The following is a 13,905-nucleotide window of genomic DNA, read 5'->3' on the forward strand; positions in this document are numbered from 1 at the left end:
ACAGGGTTGTCATGAAATCCTGTTAAAAAGATGGAAAACTAGTGGCCCACCTGCCACAACAACCTCCTTCTTTGAGTGATTGCTGCTCTCTTTCACTGAAAATTTTGTTCTCTAAAATTGTAGACTATCAGAATCATTGTTTGAAATTATATCAGTAAGAATAAAACATCCTACTCTTTCTTCGAGGCTCTAAGACATAGAGAAGCTGCCTTGATTGACTTCCAAGACAGGTGCAGAGGTTTCTGAAGACAACTTTCCACATCTATCTTAACTTTGTAGTCCCCAAGGAAACAGGACCTTGGGTCCACTTGTACTCTAGACCTGAGGTCACATCTCTGCTTTGTTTGGAGCCTACTGAAACACAATTTTATTAAAATTTTACCTAAATGCCACACTTCCCCCAGAGCCCTTTAACTCCATCTTTGCCTTTGTTGGGCGAGATGTCCCAGAGTTCCTCAGGTGTGAACTCTCCCTCATTGCTGTGGATCAACAAAGCTGTGTCTGTTGAAGTTTGGATTAATTTCTGGAGGCATCTGGATGGTAGGGCGAAGACTGAGCACTGGAGGTTTGTACAATCCAATCATTCATTTTTTACAAACCAGAGAGAGGGTTCCTGATTGTCTTTGCAGTTCTTCCACAGCACCTTAGAGAGACTTCCAGTTGAGAGTCATTATGGTATCCACCTTTCTAAAAAGCCACTTCAGCTTTTTAGCTGACATATAATCCACAAATTTATCCAGGTCTTTTAAGACCATCTTCAGACTCAGGTCAGTCATTCCTTCAGTGTTGAGATGGACGAGTTCCATGTATTTATTACCGGAGAAGCGGGACCTCCAATTGACTGAAGCCCTTCTCCCCAACCCCCTTGCTCTTCCACATTTCTTCAGCAATCTTCTGCATTCCTTAAGAGAAATGTCCTTTTTCTTTCTTGTCTCCCCAACGCACTCTCTCAGTAAAGAGTAACCGTTTAAACCAGAGAGCCAAGCCCCACCCTTCGCTTCCAATCCTCCTTTCTCTGGGAAAGCGCTCTAAAAAGGTGGGCTAGGAACCAATTTTATCTCCAGACCAAACAGAAGGCAAACACCTCCTTATTAGGAATACAGTATTTTATTTAAACAAGCTACAACATAAGGTAGTTTTAACAAATCCCTTGACCCCTGAAGAAGAGAATACTAAGCGCGTCTGCCTTCGCTCTGGGAAATTCTGCGGCCAGAGAATTGCCCGGTCAGGCGGCGGGGCAACCAGAGGTACTTCTATAAGAGTGCTTCCAGTAAAACTCGAATCGGCAACCCCAGGGCGAAGAGTGGCTGCAGGGCGGCGGCGCGGCCCAGCGCGGACGCGGATTGGTCATCTCGGCTGGGACCCGCCGCGCGTGCGCCGTGCTCCGCGCGCACCGCCCATCCCGCCGCTCAGTCGCCGGTCTTCGGCCTCTGAAGTGGTCGGGTGGCTGCCGGCAAGGCGGCGATCAGACTGCCCGGCGGGCTGACGGCGGGGCCGGCCTGCTGTCTCCGAGGAAGAGGGACGTGGCAATTTTTCCGGTGTCTAGAATCCCGTCGGACCCGTGCAGCCTGCCCAGGCCGACGAGGGAGAAACTGAGGAGCCGCAGACTCTCCACCCGTGCCGCCGCCGCCATGGCTGCCATGATGGATCGGAAGTGAGCCTCAGGGCGACTGCTACCGGCGCCGGCGCTTCGAGTCTGGGTTCCCGGGCCACCGCCGCCGCGGGAAGGGCGGGCGACGCGCCAGACTGCTGACTCTCTCGGCCTTCGCGACCCCTGTCCTCAGCTCGGGCCTGCTTCCTTCCAGACTGAGAGGCGGGGAGTGGCTCCCGGTCTCCGGCCCCGGCAGCGAGGAAGATGGCGGACCCGGCCGAGTGCAACATCAAAGTGATGTGTCGCTTCAGACCTCTCAATGAGTCTGAGGTGAACCGCGGCGATAAGTACATCGCCAAGTTTCAGGGAGAAGACACGGTCATGATCGCGGTGAGTGACCAACGCCCCTACCCCCAGTCTAACTCCTTCGGGCCTGGCCGGGCCCCGAGTTCGGGGAGGTGGCGGGGTGCAGAATTGAGAGCTAGCAGTGATGACCCCAACCCCGCCCCCGAGTAGAGTTTGCCGGTTCGGATAACCCTGGGGAGGGAGACTGCGCGGCTCCATGGCTGTTCTGGATCGCCCCTACCCGGATCTTAAGTGCCCAGAGAAGGGAGGCGCCTGGTCTCTGTCTGGGACACTCCCCCACCTGGGGCACTGGAGGAACTGTCCGGGGTGTAAGTTTAGTGCATATTTGCGTGTGTGTGTGTGTGTGTGTGTGTGTGCGCGCGCGCGCGCGCACAGTTACTGATGCTGTTGGTGTTTTGGACTACCCCAAGTTAACCATTTGTAACATGTGCAAGATTAAAGTTTAGCTAAGAACGTTGAGCTTTAAGACTAGTCCTATTGTACCTTAAATAGTGAAGATACTTAGTTTTATAGGAGATAAAGATACAACTATTTGCTGAACCGTGTTGTTTGCCTCACGGGAGAAGGAAAAATAAACAACTACAAATATACCTGTACCTCAAATGTTCACCCACCCGTCCTTTGAGTGATGAATTAACGTTCATGTTAACTATTATAAATGACAAATTGAGGACTGTAAAGAGTGAGTTTTCTTTTGAAATCGGAGTGATCAATTTTGTTCAATTTTATAGTAGATCTAGCAGATCAGATTGGATCAAGTAAGTGCCCAGAAAAATCTGTAATCTCTTACTGGGTTTTATGGGGTAAGAGCATAGCAAAGAGTGTTAACTTTTTGTATTATAATTATAAAGGTAAGCTTTTTAAAAAAAATTAAAATTTGACCAGTAAGCTGGATTGATTTCTTGTTAACATTAGATCTCTACTTCTGCCTTGGAGAAAAACTGATTTTGATAATCTTAAGGACGGAGAAATAGTGTCCTTTGTGCTATAAAATATAAAACATAACTAGAGTTGGCTGATCATTGTCAGGGAAACCAGAATGTAAGGTTGATTTTTTTTGTGGTCTGATCTCTGGTATCAAAAGGTCCTCTGGAAACAGAATTTCCAGGTTAAGAAGATTAAAATGGGTAGCAGAATATTACATACCTAATTGTGACTAAAAATTAAATTTATCTTTCTTGGTAATGCGATTGTGGCAGAACTTTTTTCTACATTGCTATCATGGTACAAAATCTTAATGTTAATCTTTTCTCTAATGGCATTCCATATTTAGCATATTGTTTGCACAGCCTAATTTGGAAATAGGACAAAGGGTCGGTCACAGGAGATGGGACATTGATGATTAAGAGCATTGACATAGGAGATAGGACTGAACTTCTTCAAGAGTTTCTATGTGAAAGTTTGCAGAATTAAGCTCTAGGTAATGAGTGTCGTGTCATAGCCCTTTATTGCTTGGTAGGCTTTTGGCAAACAAATCATTAGATTACTAACAACTGCCAGCCACTACTGTGTAAAGACTGTCCGGCTGGCTTTTTGTTAACAAGTTCATGAGAGAAACTAAATGATACCATGGTGAGACTAAGAAGTTAAGCACAGAAGTAGTCATCCTTTTCCTTTAGGATGGTATCTTCTGTGGAATCAGAGGAGGCTTGCAGGGCCTGGGTTGTTGACAAACTGGCTACTAGTTGCTCAGAGTTTTTGTGATTACTCAGCAGTAACAGTGGTTGACACATTGAAGCTATTTCCTTTTTGATTTGTATTAAGAATGCCCCATTTCTGCAGATGCTTGTGTGTGTGTTTAAACAAATCTATAAGTATTACCAGGATTCATTTGTTGGAATGATAGGATTTAGGATTCACAAGATGTATTGAGAAGGCAACTTTCTGCCCAAATATGACATAAAATATGAGGACAGTTAAAACAAGTAATTACCACTGGAAGCACACATGTATTCTAGGTTGTTCCCTTTGAATAAAGTTCTTGGACGTTCCTTAACAATGTAAATACATTTAAATGATAATAGAAATAATGAATAGGTGATTGAGTTGTGAATCTGCAATAAAAGTTGGCCTTTAAGTAAACTGGTAAGCATTTTTAGTCTTTTTTTTTTTTTTAAGTTTAAGCAAAAATACAACAGAGTCCTGTAGCCTTAAGAAATATAAGAGGACAGGTTTAGTTCATTATTTTCAAGAATTAATCTGCATTTACTGGGTCATTGGTTACTCTGAGGTCTCAATTTTTTAAATGAATTTATATTTTAAAAGGTTGGGAATTTATAAGGAATAGCTGAGAGAGTGAAATTTAAAAATTTCTAGGTAAAGTCATGTGTTGGTTTATTTTGTTCATTTTACTGGATCCTGATTCAAAAGAAATGGTTTTAAGAAGGAATTGCTGCAGTGCGTCATTTAAAACTAAATTATTTTAAACATGATTTAAACACATTTTGTAGTCTTCTGGTTAAATCAAGATTTAAAGAGTAAGTAGTTTATAATGTTACTGAATTATAGGTATAATCTGTGCTCCTTTAGAAGATAATTTTTAAGGATTCTCATTTTCATTGAAGTTCAATTTCCAATATATTGTCCAAACTTTTTTCTGTTACATCAGTGATTTTAATATAATATCCCATGGCAGGCAAATCTTGTGATCCTATAGTGTCTCTCTGTGTTTTGCAACTTTCATACAGATTTTTTTGGTAATTAAGTGCTTGTTAAAGAGGTATAAGTATCACATATTGAATGAAATAAATGGATGATTTAAGGGAAACCTTTAAATGATAAAAACAGAACGTATTTGCTTTAAATAAGAGAACTTGTTATCCACAAAAAAAGGAGGACAAGGGAAACACCGTATTTAGTTGAAATGAGCCTGCCGAAAACTCCAGGAAAAAAAAAAGTCAATAGAAAAAATTATTTCTTTATGCATCATAAAAGTGGAACATGCGTATGTGTATCATTAAGTATCTTTATTAATCATTGTTCCTTATATGGTATACTGTAGACGCTGTCAGAACCAAAAACAGGCTGTTGCAGTTCATTGAAATTAGAGGAAAGTAAAACCTAATTAGATAATCTTGTCCAGTTCCTTGCTTATAGCTCAACATGATTTCTCTTTTCAAGTGAATGATGATTTGGTGTTTGATCCTAATTACCTTAAGAATGAACATTAAAAGAGAAGAAGTCATCATCACACCTGTACAGTTGTGGAATCTTAGCTAACAGTCATTGTCAAACTAAGGAAAATCTGATAAGCTATAATCCCATGTGATCTGAGGATCACTACTCAAAATTTTAGAGAAAGGTATATATGCCTGCTAGGAGGGTGTCCTTTATAACCAGATTTGATGTTCTGCAGATACAAACAGGAACCACTTCACTAAGAAATCTGAGGTATGGGGTGCCTGGCTGGCTCAGTCTGGAACATGCAACTCTTGATATTGGGATTTTGAGTTCAAGCCCCACGTTGGGTGTAGAAACTACCTAAAATTAAAATCTTAAAAAAAAAAAAAAAAAAAAGACAAATCTGAGGTATGGTTGCAATTCAGATAAACATTCCTATTTGGTTTTGTCCACTTGAAGCCTAAGTCAGATATGAATGTATCTTATGACTTGGGGTATCTCTGAAGGTTCATAGAAATAAGACTATATAATGTACATTTCAAGGCAAAGAACCAGGATTTTTAAGATACGGATGTCTAGATTGTGAGTGTTCCTTTGTTTAATTCATTTGAAAGATTTTTAATTAAGAGATGTCCCTTAATTGTAGACCCATTAGAAGTTTTTATGTTTCATGTATCTTGTTTTTCATCCCAGGAAGCTATGGTCAGTTAGTAACTTCAGGTCTTGACCTCTAATCAAAACATTTGCCTTATTTAACAAAATTATAGTTTAGTTTTGGAATTTAAAATAAAACTTTTGTCAACTTAATGCTTATAAGTACTTAATTTTTGATTTAACAATGATCTAACATGTAAAAAAATCACTCAATCCTAGCTTAATTATTTTTTAGTTTGCATATTTGCGATAAGCAATGCTATGGTAAACAGCTGTATAAAAGTACTTTTGAGGCAGGTTTTACTATTATCCATTATTTTGGGTATATCTCTTACTAAGTGAAAGTTTAAGACCACTGTTTTTATTGATGTGATAATGGAGATGACTTAAAACTGAGTCGTGTTTGTTCTTTATATACATATATAATTTTTTAAGTTTATTTATTTTGAGAGAGACAGTGTGAGCAGGGGAGAGGGAGGGAAAGAGAGAGAGAAAGAGAAAGGATCCCAAGCAGGCTCCACACTGTCAGCGCAGAGCCCGACAGGGGGCTTGAACTCATGAAACTGAGATCCTGACCTGAGTTGAAACCAAGAATCAGACACTCAACCAGCTGAGCCACCCAGGCACTCCTGTTCTTTGTATTTTTTATTTTTATTTTAAAAATTTTTAAAGTTTATTTATTTTGAGAGAGTGTAAGTGGGATAGGGACAGAGCAGGGGCGGGGCGGGGCGGGGGGGGGGAGTAGCGAATTCCAAACAGGCTCCGCACGGTCAGTGCAGAGCCCTATGTGAGGCTTGAACCCACAAACCTCGAAGTAGTGACTGGAGCTGAAATTGAGAGTCTGACGCTCAACTAACGGAGCCACCCAGGCACCCTTCTTTATATTTTCAAAATGTTTACTTTAATAAAATTGTATTACTTGGCTTACTTTGGAGGATGCAATTGTCTTCATGCTGTTACCTATTTTCTGTTGATTAGTTTGTTTCATGCAAGCAAAATTTGAATTAATCATTGTTTAATTCTTGTTTTCATAGTATCTTTTATACATTTTTTACTAAATGCATATTTTGGCTAATTGCAGTCTGTTCTTGACTCTTTACCATGAGTTCTTTAATGCCAGATGCTGACTCCATTTCAATTCAGTTAACATTGCATGACCGCTTACATTAGATCTTAGTATACAGCTTCTTACCTTAGTATTCAAGATTCTACCCAGCCTTATTCTCTGTTCTTTGAACTCTACAGTCTGTACTAGCTAAATAACATTTCTAAAACTCTGTTAATCGTTTACGATATCTGATACCTGATAGGTGCTAAATGTTTGCTGGATACATACAGAGGAAAAGTTACTTTTTTTTTGCATAGGAAGAATTAGCATGGTTTATCTGTGGATGGGGATTGTTATTTTGATTGTACATGTGTTTGTTTTCAATCACAGTTATGTCTTATAAAATCAGTAAAAGAGTAGATTTTTTTTTTTTTTAGTTGCACCTGTAAAATTGAATGTTAATGTCTTTGTAGAACCTTAGTGAAAGGACATTTAGGCAAAGAATAATCAGACATTGAGATGCCTACTTTTAATTGAATACCAAAGTGAGGTCATCTTAGTATATCCTTTAGGAATGCTTTCAGCTGCAGAAGGAAAACAACTAATAGTGGTTTAAATAAATACGAGGTTATTTTTCTCAAATATAAAAAGTCTGCAGATAGGCCCTTACTGCTACTGCTTAATGACTCTGTTATCTGTTGTCATCCTTAAGTTAATTGATTTATCATGATGTTTGTAAGATGGATGCTACAGCTCCATCATTCCAGAAAGGAGAAAGGGCAGCTTCAGCTGAGATGGTCCTTTTTATTAGAAAACAACCATTTCCCCAAGACCCTTCAGGAGACCATCACTTTATTTACAGAATCCAGAACTGGGTCACGTGTCCACTAGTTGCAGGGAGACTAGGCTATCTGGTGGTTAGCTTCCCAACGTATGTAGTGGAAACTGGCATGGGGAAGGGGAATTAGGAATGACTTTGGATAGCCCTTTAAGAGTGTCTGTTTCGTTGTAATTTTCATTATATTATTGCAGACTTTGGGGAAGGAGACTGGGATGTAGTTTCTAAAAAGTAAGGTCTTTTTTTTTTTAGCTAAGGCCTGAGAAGTCTTCTGTAATGTTAAGGATTGTTTGGGAAGTGATGATTGTTTTATATTTTAGGGTCCAGTGTCTGTCCTTTCCTTTAGGAGCAGGTAGAAAGCAGGCATACACTTCCTTTCAAATACTTAGAATCCCCTTGCCCTCCTCTCATCTGCGCATACTTACTTTTTCTCCTTGATTACTAGATTGTTCCTGCCAGATTTAAACTTGTTCAGGTCTTACCCATCTTTAAAAAAAATTTTTTTAGACCTGTAGCCTGATTTCTGCTCTATTCAGTTACTTCTAATACTTTTTAAATCTCTTTCCAGTCTGACCTTTGTCATTGGATACTTTTCAGTTTTGCCTTGACCTCACAGCTATATTTGACACAATCAGTCCCTCCTTGATAATTCTTCCTTGACTTGCATGGACACTGATTTTTTTCATTCCATCCCTGTGGCTCATTCATCAGACAATATCAGCAGTGTTCTAAATGAGTCCCCAAAATCCTTTCAGGGGACCCAGAAGGTCAAAACTATTTTCAAAATAACACTAAAATGTTATTTGCCTTTTTCATTGTGTTGTCATTTACATTTGATCTTTGCTCCTTAAACTTCCAACTTAACTTCTTTTGGCTTCCTGCATTCTACAAGCTTCTTTCTGCCCTAGGATCTTTAAGCATCCCAATACCTAGCTAGGCTACTTCCCACCCTCACCCTCCCATGACTAGTATTGAAGAGACAGGTAGTGAGCTATTCTTCAGTTCTTAAACATCCCTTCTCCAGAGTCATTTCCTGCTATATTTCTGCTTTCTCCCAGACTTGGGTTCTTCTTTTATATGCTGTCACAGCACTCCATTGCATGAGTCAGATATCTAGTCATTTAATTATTTGTCTGATGCCTGCCCCACTATTACTTATGCTCCATTAAAGTAGAGAGTGTATCTATCTTGGTCATCATTCTAGTAAGATGTCTAGTATATTAGGCATTCCATAAATATTTGTTAAATGAATGAATGATTGGAAAGCTGTTGCAGTAAAATGAAAAGCCTAATGGGAGTAGTGGAAGGAGCTCTGAACTGAACGGAGATTTGGATTTAAATTTTAGTTTTGTCATTAACACCGTTTATACCTTTCAGGATTCTAGTTTCCTTGTCTGCAAAATGATACTATTGAAAATAGAGCCTCAGTACTTGCCAGAGTAGACACTCATTAAATAAAAATTCACTCAACAATATTTTACTATCATAGTAGTGCTAGGCCCTGGAAATCTAACAAAGGCATTTTTGGTTTTGTAAAGTTTATTCTACTGAATTTGTACTTAGTGATCCCTAAGGTCCTTTCTACAAAGATACTATGACATGAAGTAATGCATAGTAAGTACTCTATTTCAAAGGTTAAATATATGATGACATCTTTAAAGGAGCTTAGAAGTGTCCATTCACCTTTAATTTGTGATGTTGACACCTTTGTTTCTGTTTTTCAGTCCAAGCCTTATGCATTTGACCGAGTGTTCCAGTCAAACACCTCTCAAGAGCAAGTATATAATGATTGTGCAAAGAAGATTGTTAAAGGTAAATATATTGCTATGTTGTCCCAGCAATAAGTAAAATTTGTTTGTGATCTTCTCCATTTACCCAACATTTTTTTTTTTTTTTACCCCCCCCCCCCCGTTTTTAGTTAATTGTAGAAGACAGTTTAATAAAAAAGATAACATACAATTAGTAAACACACTTGCTCAAATTCCATGATCTAATTCATATACAGTACCTAGTGAAGGGTATTATAAGAATTTTAGTGTTAACACACCTATTCTTTTAGAATGCATTCTTTTAGATGCATTTCTATTAGGTATTCCCAGGAGAGTTTCTAAGGTAGCAGTTATAGAAATACAGCAGCATGAGAATGACTACAAAATAGTTAGACAAGTTTCTAAGAAATAGTAGAAAATGGTAGCAATCTATCATTCTTCCATTCCATTGTTATTTCTTCCCCAAAGACTTCTCTTGTGTTCAACAGAAAAATGCTGGAGGAAGTGTGTACATTCCAGTTAATACTATTAATTTGTACTAAGATTTTCCAAGTTTATATTTTCTAAAACCATAGAACCCTAGAGTTGAGAGAGGGTATGAGTGATATCCCAGTGAATACTAGGATAGAGGGGATGGGATTTGGTATAAAAGTGGACAGGTTAGGGTTAAGTAGGAGCACAGACAATTCATCCAGTAACAGGAGAATAGGCAAAGTTTTTGGATAGAAGTCTATAGGTGTGATGGAAGAAAAATTCAGATCTTTTCATATTCCATTTTGTATGTGATACAGGGAGCAAAGTCATCACAGAATGAAGATGAGGGGGAGGGGGTCCTAGGAAAAAGAATGAAGTTGTCTGGCAATAGAAGTGAATGGATTAGGGAAATGTGGCAGTATTGCCAGGCAGCATTAAGGGCCCACTTAAAGTTAGTAGCCAGAAGAGTTGAATTTACCTAGTTGGTGTTTTACCAGATGAGTACAAAAGAGGGAGAGAAAGGCAGGAGAATTAATTGAGGCTGTAGTCAAGAGAATGAGGATAATAGTGAACCATGGAATCTACGGTGAGTGAGGGGAAGGAGAGCACAGGTGGGAGAAATGGGTTTGAGGGACATGAAAAGAAGCGGTAAGGTTAATATATTATAGTCTTTGTGGGGTCAAAGGTTTGTTGGAATCAGGGTACTAGAAGGAATAATAGGGGGTAGATACTTAATTGGCCTTAGGGAAACAGTGTAGTTAGTAATTAAATAAAAGGTCTAGAATATAACTGTAGAATTGACATCTGAAGGAGTAAAGGACAAGAGATCATGGAGAAAACTAGGCCCAGGATCTGAGAGACCAGGGTATTTTAATAGGATCATCTACTAAATGGACATTGGAACCACCAAGAATTACAACAGGAATAGTATTGATGAGATACAGTGGACTGGATGTTGAAATCTTCATAGAAAGATGGAGAATTAACTTGATTCTATAAATGATTACAACAAAGAGGAACAGGCAGTGTCGTCTTTTGTTTGTAGGCATCAAGTAATTTTCCAAATGAATCTGTCATAGAACACAATTACATTACATTCTTTGATTTTAACATACTTTTTTTAATCAGTACAGCCTAAGATTTTACATGAGCTTTTTTTTTTTTAATGTTTATTTCTTTATTTTTGATGGGGTGGGAGGGGGCGGTGGGGAGAGGCAGAGAGAGGAGACTGAGAATCCCAGGCAAGCTCTGCACTGTCAGCACAGAGCCCAATGCAGGGCTTGAACTCATGAACCTTTGAGGTCATGACCTGAGCTGAAATCAAGAGTCGATGCTTAGGGGCGCCTGGGTGGCGCAGTCGGTTAAGCGTCCCGACTTCAGCCAGGTCACGATCTCAGCCAGGTCACGATCGATCTCGCGGTCCGTGAGTTCGAGCCCCGCGTCGGGCTCTGGGCTGATGGCTCAGAGCCTGGAGCCTGTTTCCGATTCTGTGTCTCTCTCTCTCTCTGCCCCTCCCACGTTCATGCTCTGTCTCTCTCTGTCCCAAAAATAAATTAAAAACGTTGAAAAAAAATTTTTTTTTAAAAAAAGAGTCGATGCTTAACCGACTGAGCCACCCGGGTGCCCCATATTCACTACTCAGTAATTGATTCATAAGCTATGGGCAACTTAAATGTACAGATCTTTTTCACATCTCCTGTGGCCAACATTAAACCCTCTTCCACACTTGAGTATTGGAGTTTTAAAATTTGACTATAAGGGCGCCTGGCACGCTCAGTCAGTTGGGCGTCCGACTTCAGCTCAGGTCATGATCTCATAGTTTGTGAGTTTGAGCCCCGCATTTGGCTCTGTGCTGACAGCTCAGAGCCTGGAGCCTGCTTCGGATTGATTATGTGTCTCCCTCTCTGCCCCTCTCCCTGCTCGCTCGCTCGCTCTCTCCCTCCCTCCCTCCCTCCCTCTCTCTCCCTCCCTCCCTCTCTCTCTCCCCCTCCCCCTCTCCCCTTCTCTCCTAAGTAAACATTAAAATAAATAAAATAAAATTTGACTATCAGCTTTCAAAGTGTGGATTCCATCTTATCATTTTAGCTCTTGATTATATTTTGAGTGTTGATTTTATGGTTATCTTATTGGGATATATGTTGGCTGTCAGCGTATTTGATAAGTCTGTTATGATGTCAGGGACTTGGAATTTTTTTTTTAAACTTTTTATAGGTGTTGTTTGAAAAATATGACTCTAAATCATTTATAAAATGCTTAACGGGAGGCGCCTGAGTGCCTCAGCTGGTTAAGCGTCCAACTTTGGTTTTGGCTCAGGTCATGATCTCATGATTTGTGGGATTGAGCCCAGTGCTCTGCCTCTCCCCCCACTCAAAGTATAATAAGTTTTAATAAAGGCTTAATGGGCTGTGTTCCTTTGCCTAGTCTTCTGAAAACTAAATAAGGTTTTTGGCAGTTAATTAAATCACACTGGGTATCCATCCGACTTCAGATTCTCTTATACAGTTACCTAGTTCTTAGCTTGTCACATATCAACAAAAATTTGATGAAAAATTTGGATCCTTTTATGAAGTCATGGTACATGAGTATGGTGTTTCCCCAGAGTATCAGTTGGGTGACCGTATCGAGACAGGAAATGAGTTTAGTTCAACCATAGCTTTTCCTTAGTGAAATTTTATATACTTGTCTGTAGTTCCCATAATCTATCATTTTTCCTTTTTGAAAATGAGTATAACATTTACAAGTTAGTAATCTGCTGTTAACTTTTCATTCCCCATGGCTTTTAAAAATTAGCTTGGTGGCTGTGAAGTTTTTATCCATGGAATGTATTTCTCCTATAACTAGAAACCTGGGCTCATTTAAATCCATTCTCTGGATGTCTTATCCACTTCAGCCTTAAAGTCTTTCTTGGCAGTGTTTATTTTGTTGTTCCATTTTGAGGATAATTGTGTAGAAGGTGGTAATAAAATGGGAATACCTCTGTCTTATATTATCTGTTAACATTTTATTCTCTGGGCTATGCAAGTCTCATATATTAGTCTTTTTCTGAATATTTTAAAATCTCTTTTTAGGGCCTTAACTTTTTTGTTTTGATTAGACTCACTCATTATGGACTTCTGTTTTTCTCATGCTGTTCTAGTGATTTTTATCTCTTTTGTACATCCTTAATTAGTCTCTTAATAATAGTTTCATACTTACCTTTCTCAGAACCCTTTGTAATCTGAAGTCCTGAGGTACATGTTTCTATTACCTTCTGTTCTTTTTCATTACTGTTTATAATTTTAAGATGACATGATTTATTTAGTGAAATTTCCCTCCTGTTCTCAAAATTTGATCCCTTTTACTTCACAACAAATTTCTGTTTTACTGTTTAGAACTGAATTCTGAAGAGCAGTTCATTTGTTTGCATTATGGTTAAGAACACAGGCTTTGGAATCAGACAGACCTAGATTGAAATCCAGGCTCTGCCACTTTCTAGCTGTGTGACTTTTGGCAAGTTACCTAACCTTCCTTTTAAAAAAAAAAATTTTTTTTTAACATTTATTTATTTTTGAGAGAGAACACAAGCAGAGAGGAACAGAGAGAGAGAGACACAGAATCCAAAGCAGGCTCCAGGCTCTGAGCTGTCAGCATGGAGCCCGACGCGGGGCTCGAACTCACAGACTGCGAGATCAAGACCTGAGCTGAAGTCAGCCACCCAACCAACTGAGCTACCCGGGCACCACTTTTTTATATATATGTATTTAAAAATTTTTTTTAACATTTATTTATTTTTGAGAGACAGAGACAGGTTACCTAACCTTTCTAAGTCTCCATTTCCTGTTCTGTAAAATGAGGGTACTGTGAATATTTAAAAAGATGATTCATGGAGGGATGCCTGAGTGGCTCAGTTGGTTAAGCATCTGGCTCTTGGTTTCGGCTCATATTGTGATCTCACGCAGTCCATGGGATCAAGCCTCAAATTGAGCTCTGTGATGACAGTGTGGAGACTGCTTGGGTTTCTCACTTCTCTGTCTCTACCCCTCTGCATGCTCTGCTCTCTCTTTCA

At 39.5% G+C, this 13,905-nt stretch overlaps 1 protein-coding gene across 1 annotated transcript in view; it reads left to right on the forward strand.

The window, feature by feature from the left end:
- Positions 1-1,399: 1,399 nt before the first annotated feature.
- Positions 1,400-13,905, forward strand: part of KIF5B (kinesin family member 5B) — a 49,603-nt gene continuing 37,097 nt past the window's right edge. The window contains exons 1-2 of the mRNA XM_040451038.1: positions 1,400-1,981; positions 9,342-9,429. Coding sequence (XP_040306972.1) covers positions 1,856-1,981; positions 9,342-9,429 — 214 coding nt within the window. The 5' untranslated portion in view covers positions 1,400-1,855. The remainder of the gene's footprint in view (positions 1,982-9,341; positions 9,430-13,905) is intronic.

This window comes from Herpailurus yagouaroundi, unplaced genomic scaffold (genome assembly GCF_014898765.1).
Source record: "Herpailurus yagouaroundi ecotype Mexico unplaced genomic scaffold, PumYag 203, whole genome shotgun sequence".
NCBI lineage: Eukaryota > Metazoa > Chordata > Mammalia > Carnivora > Felidae > Herpailurus > Herpailurus yagouaroundi.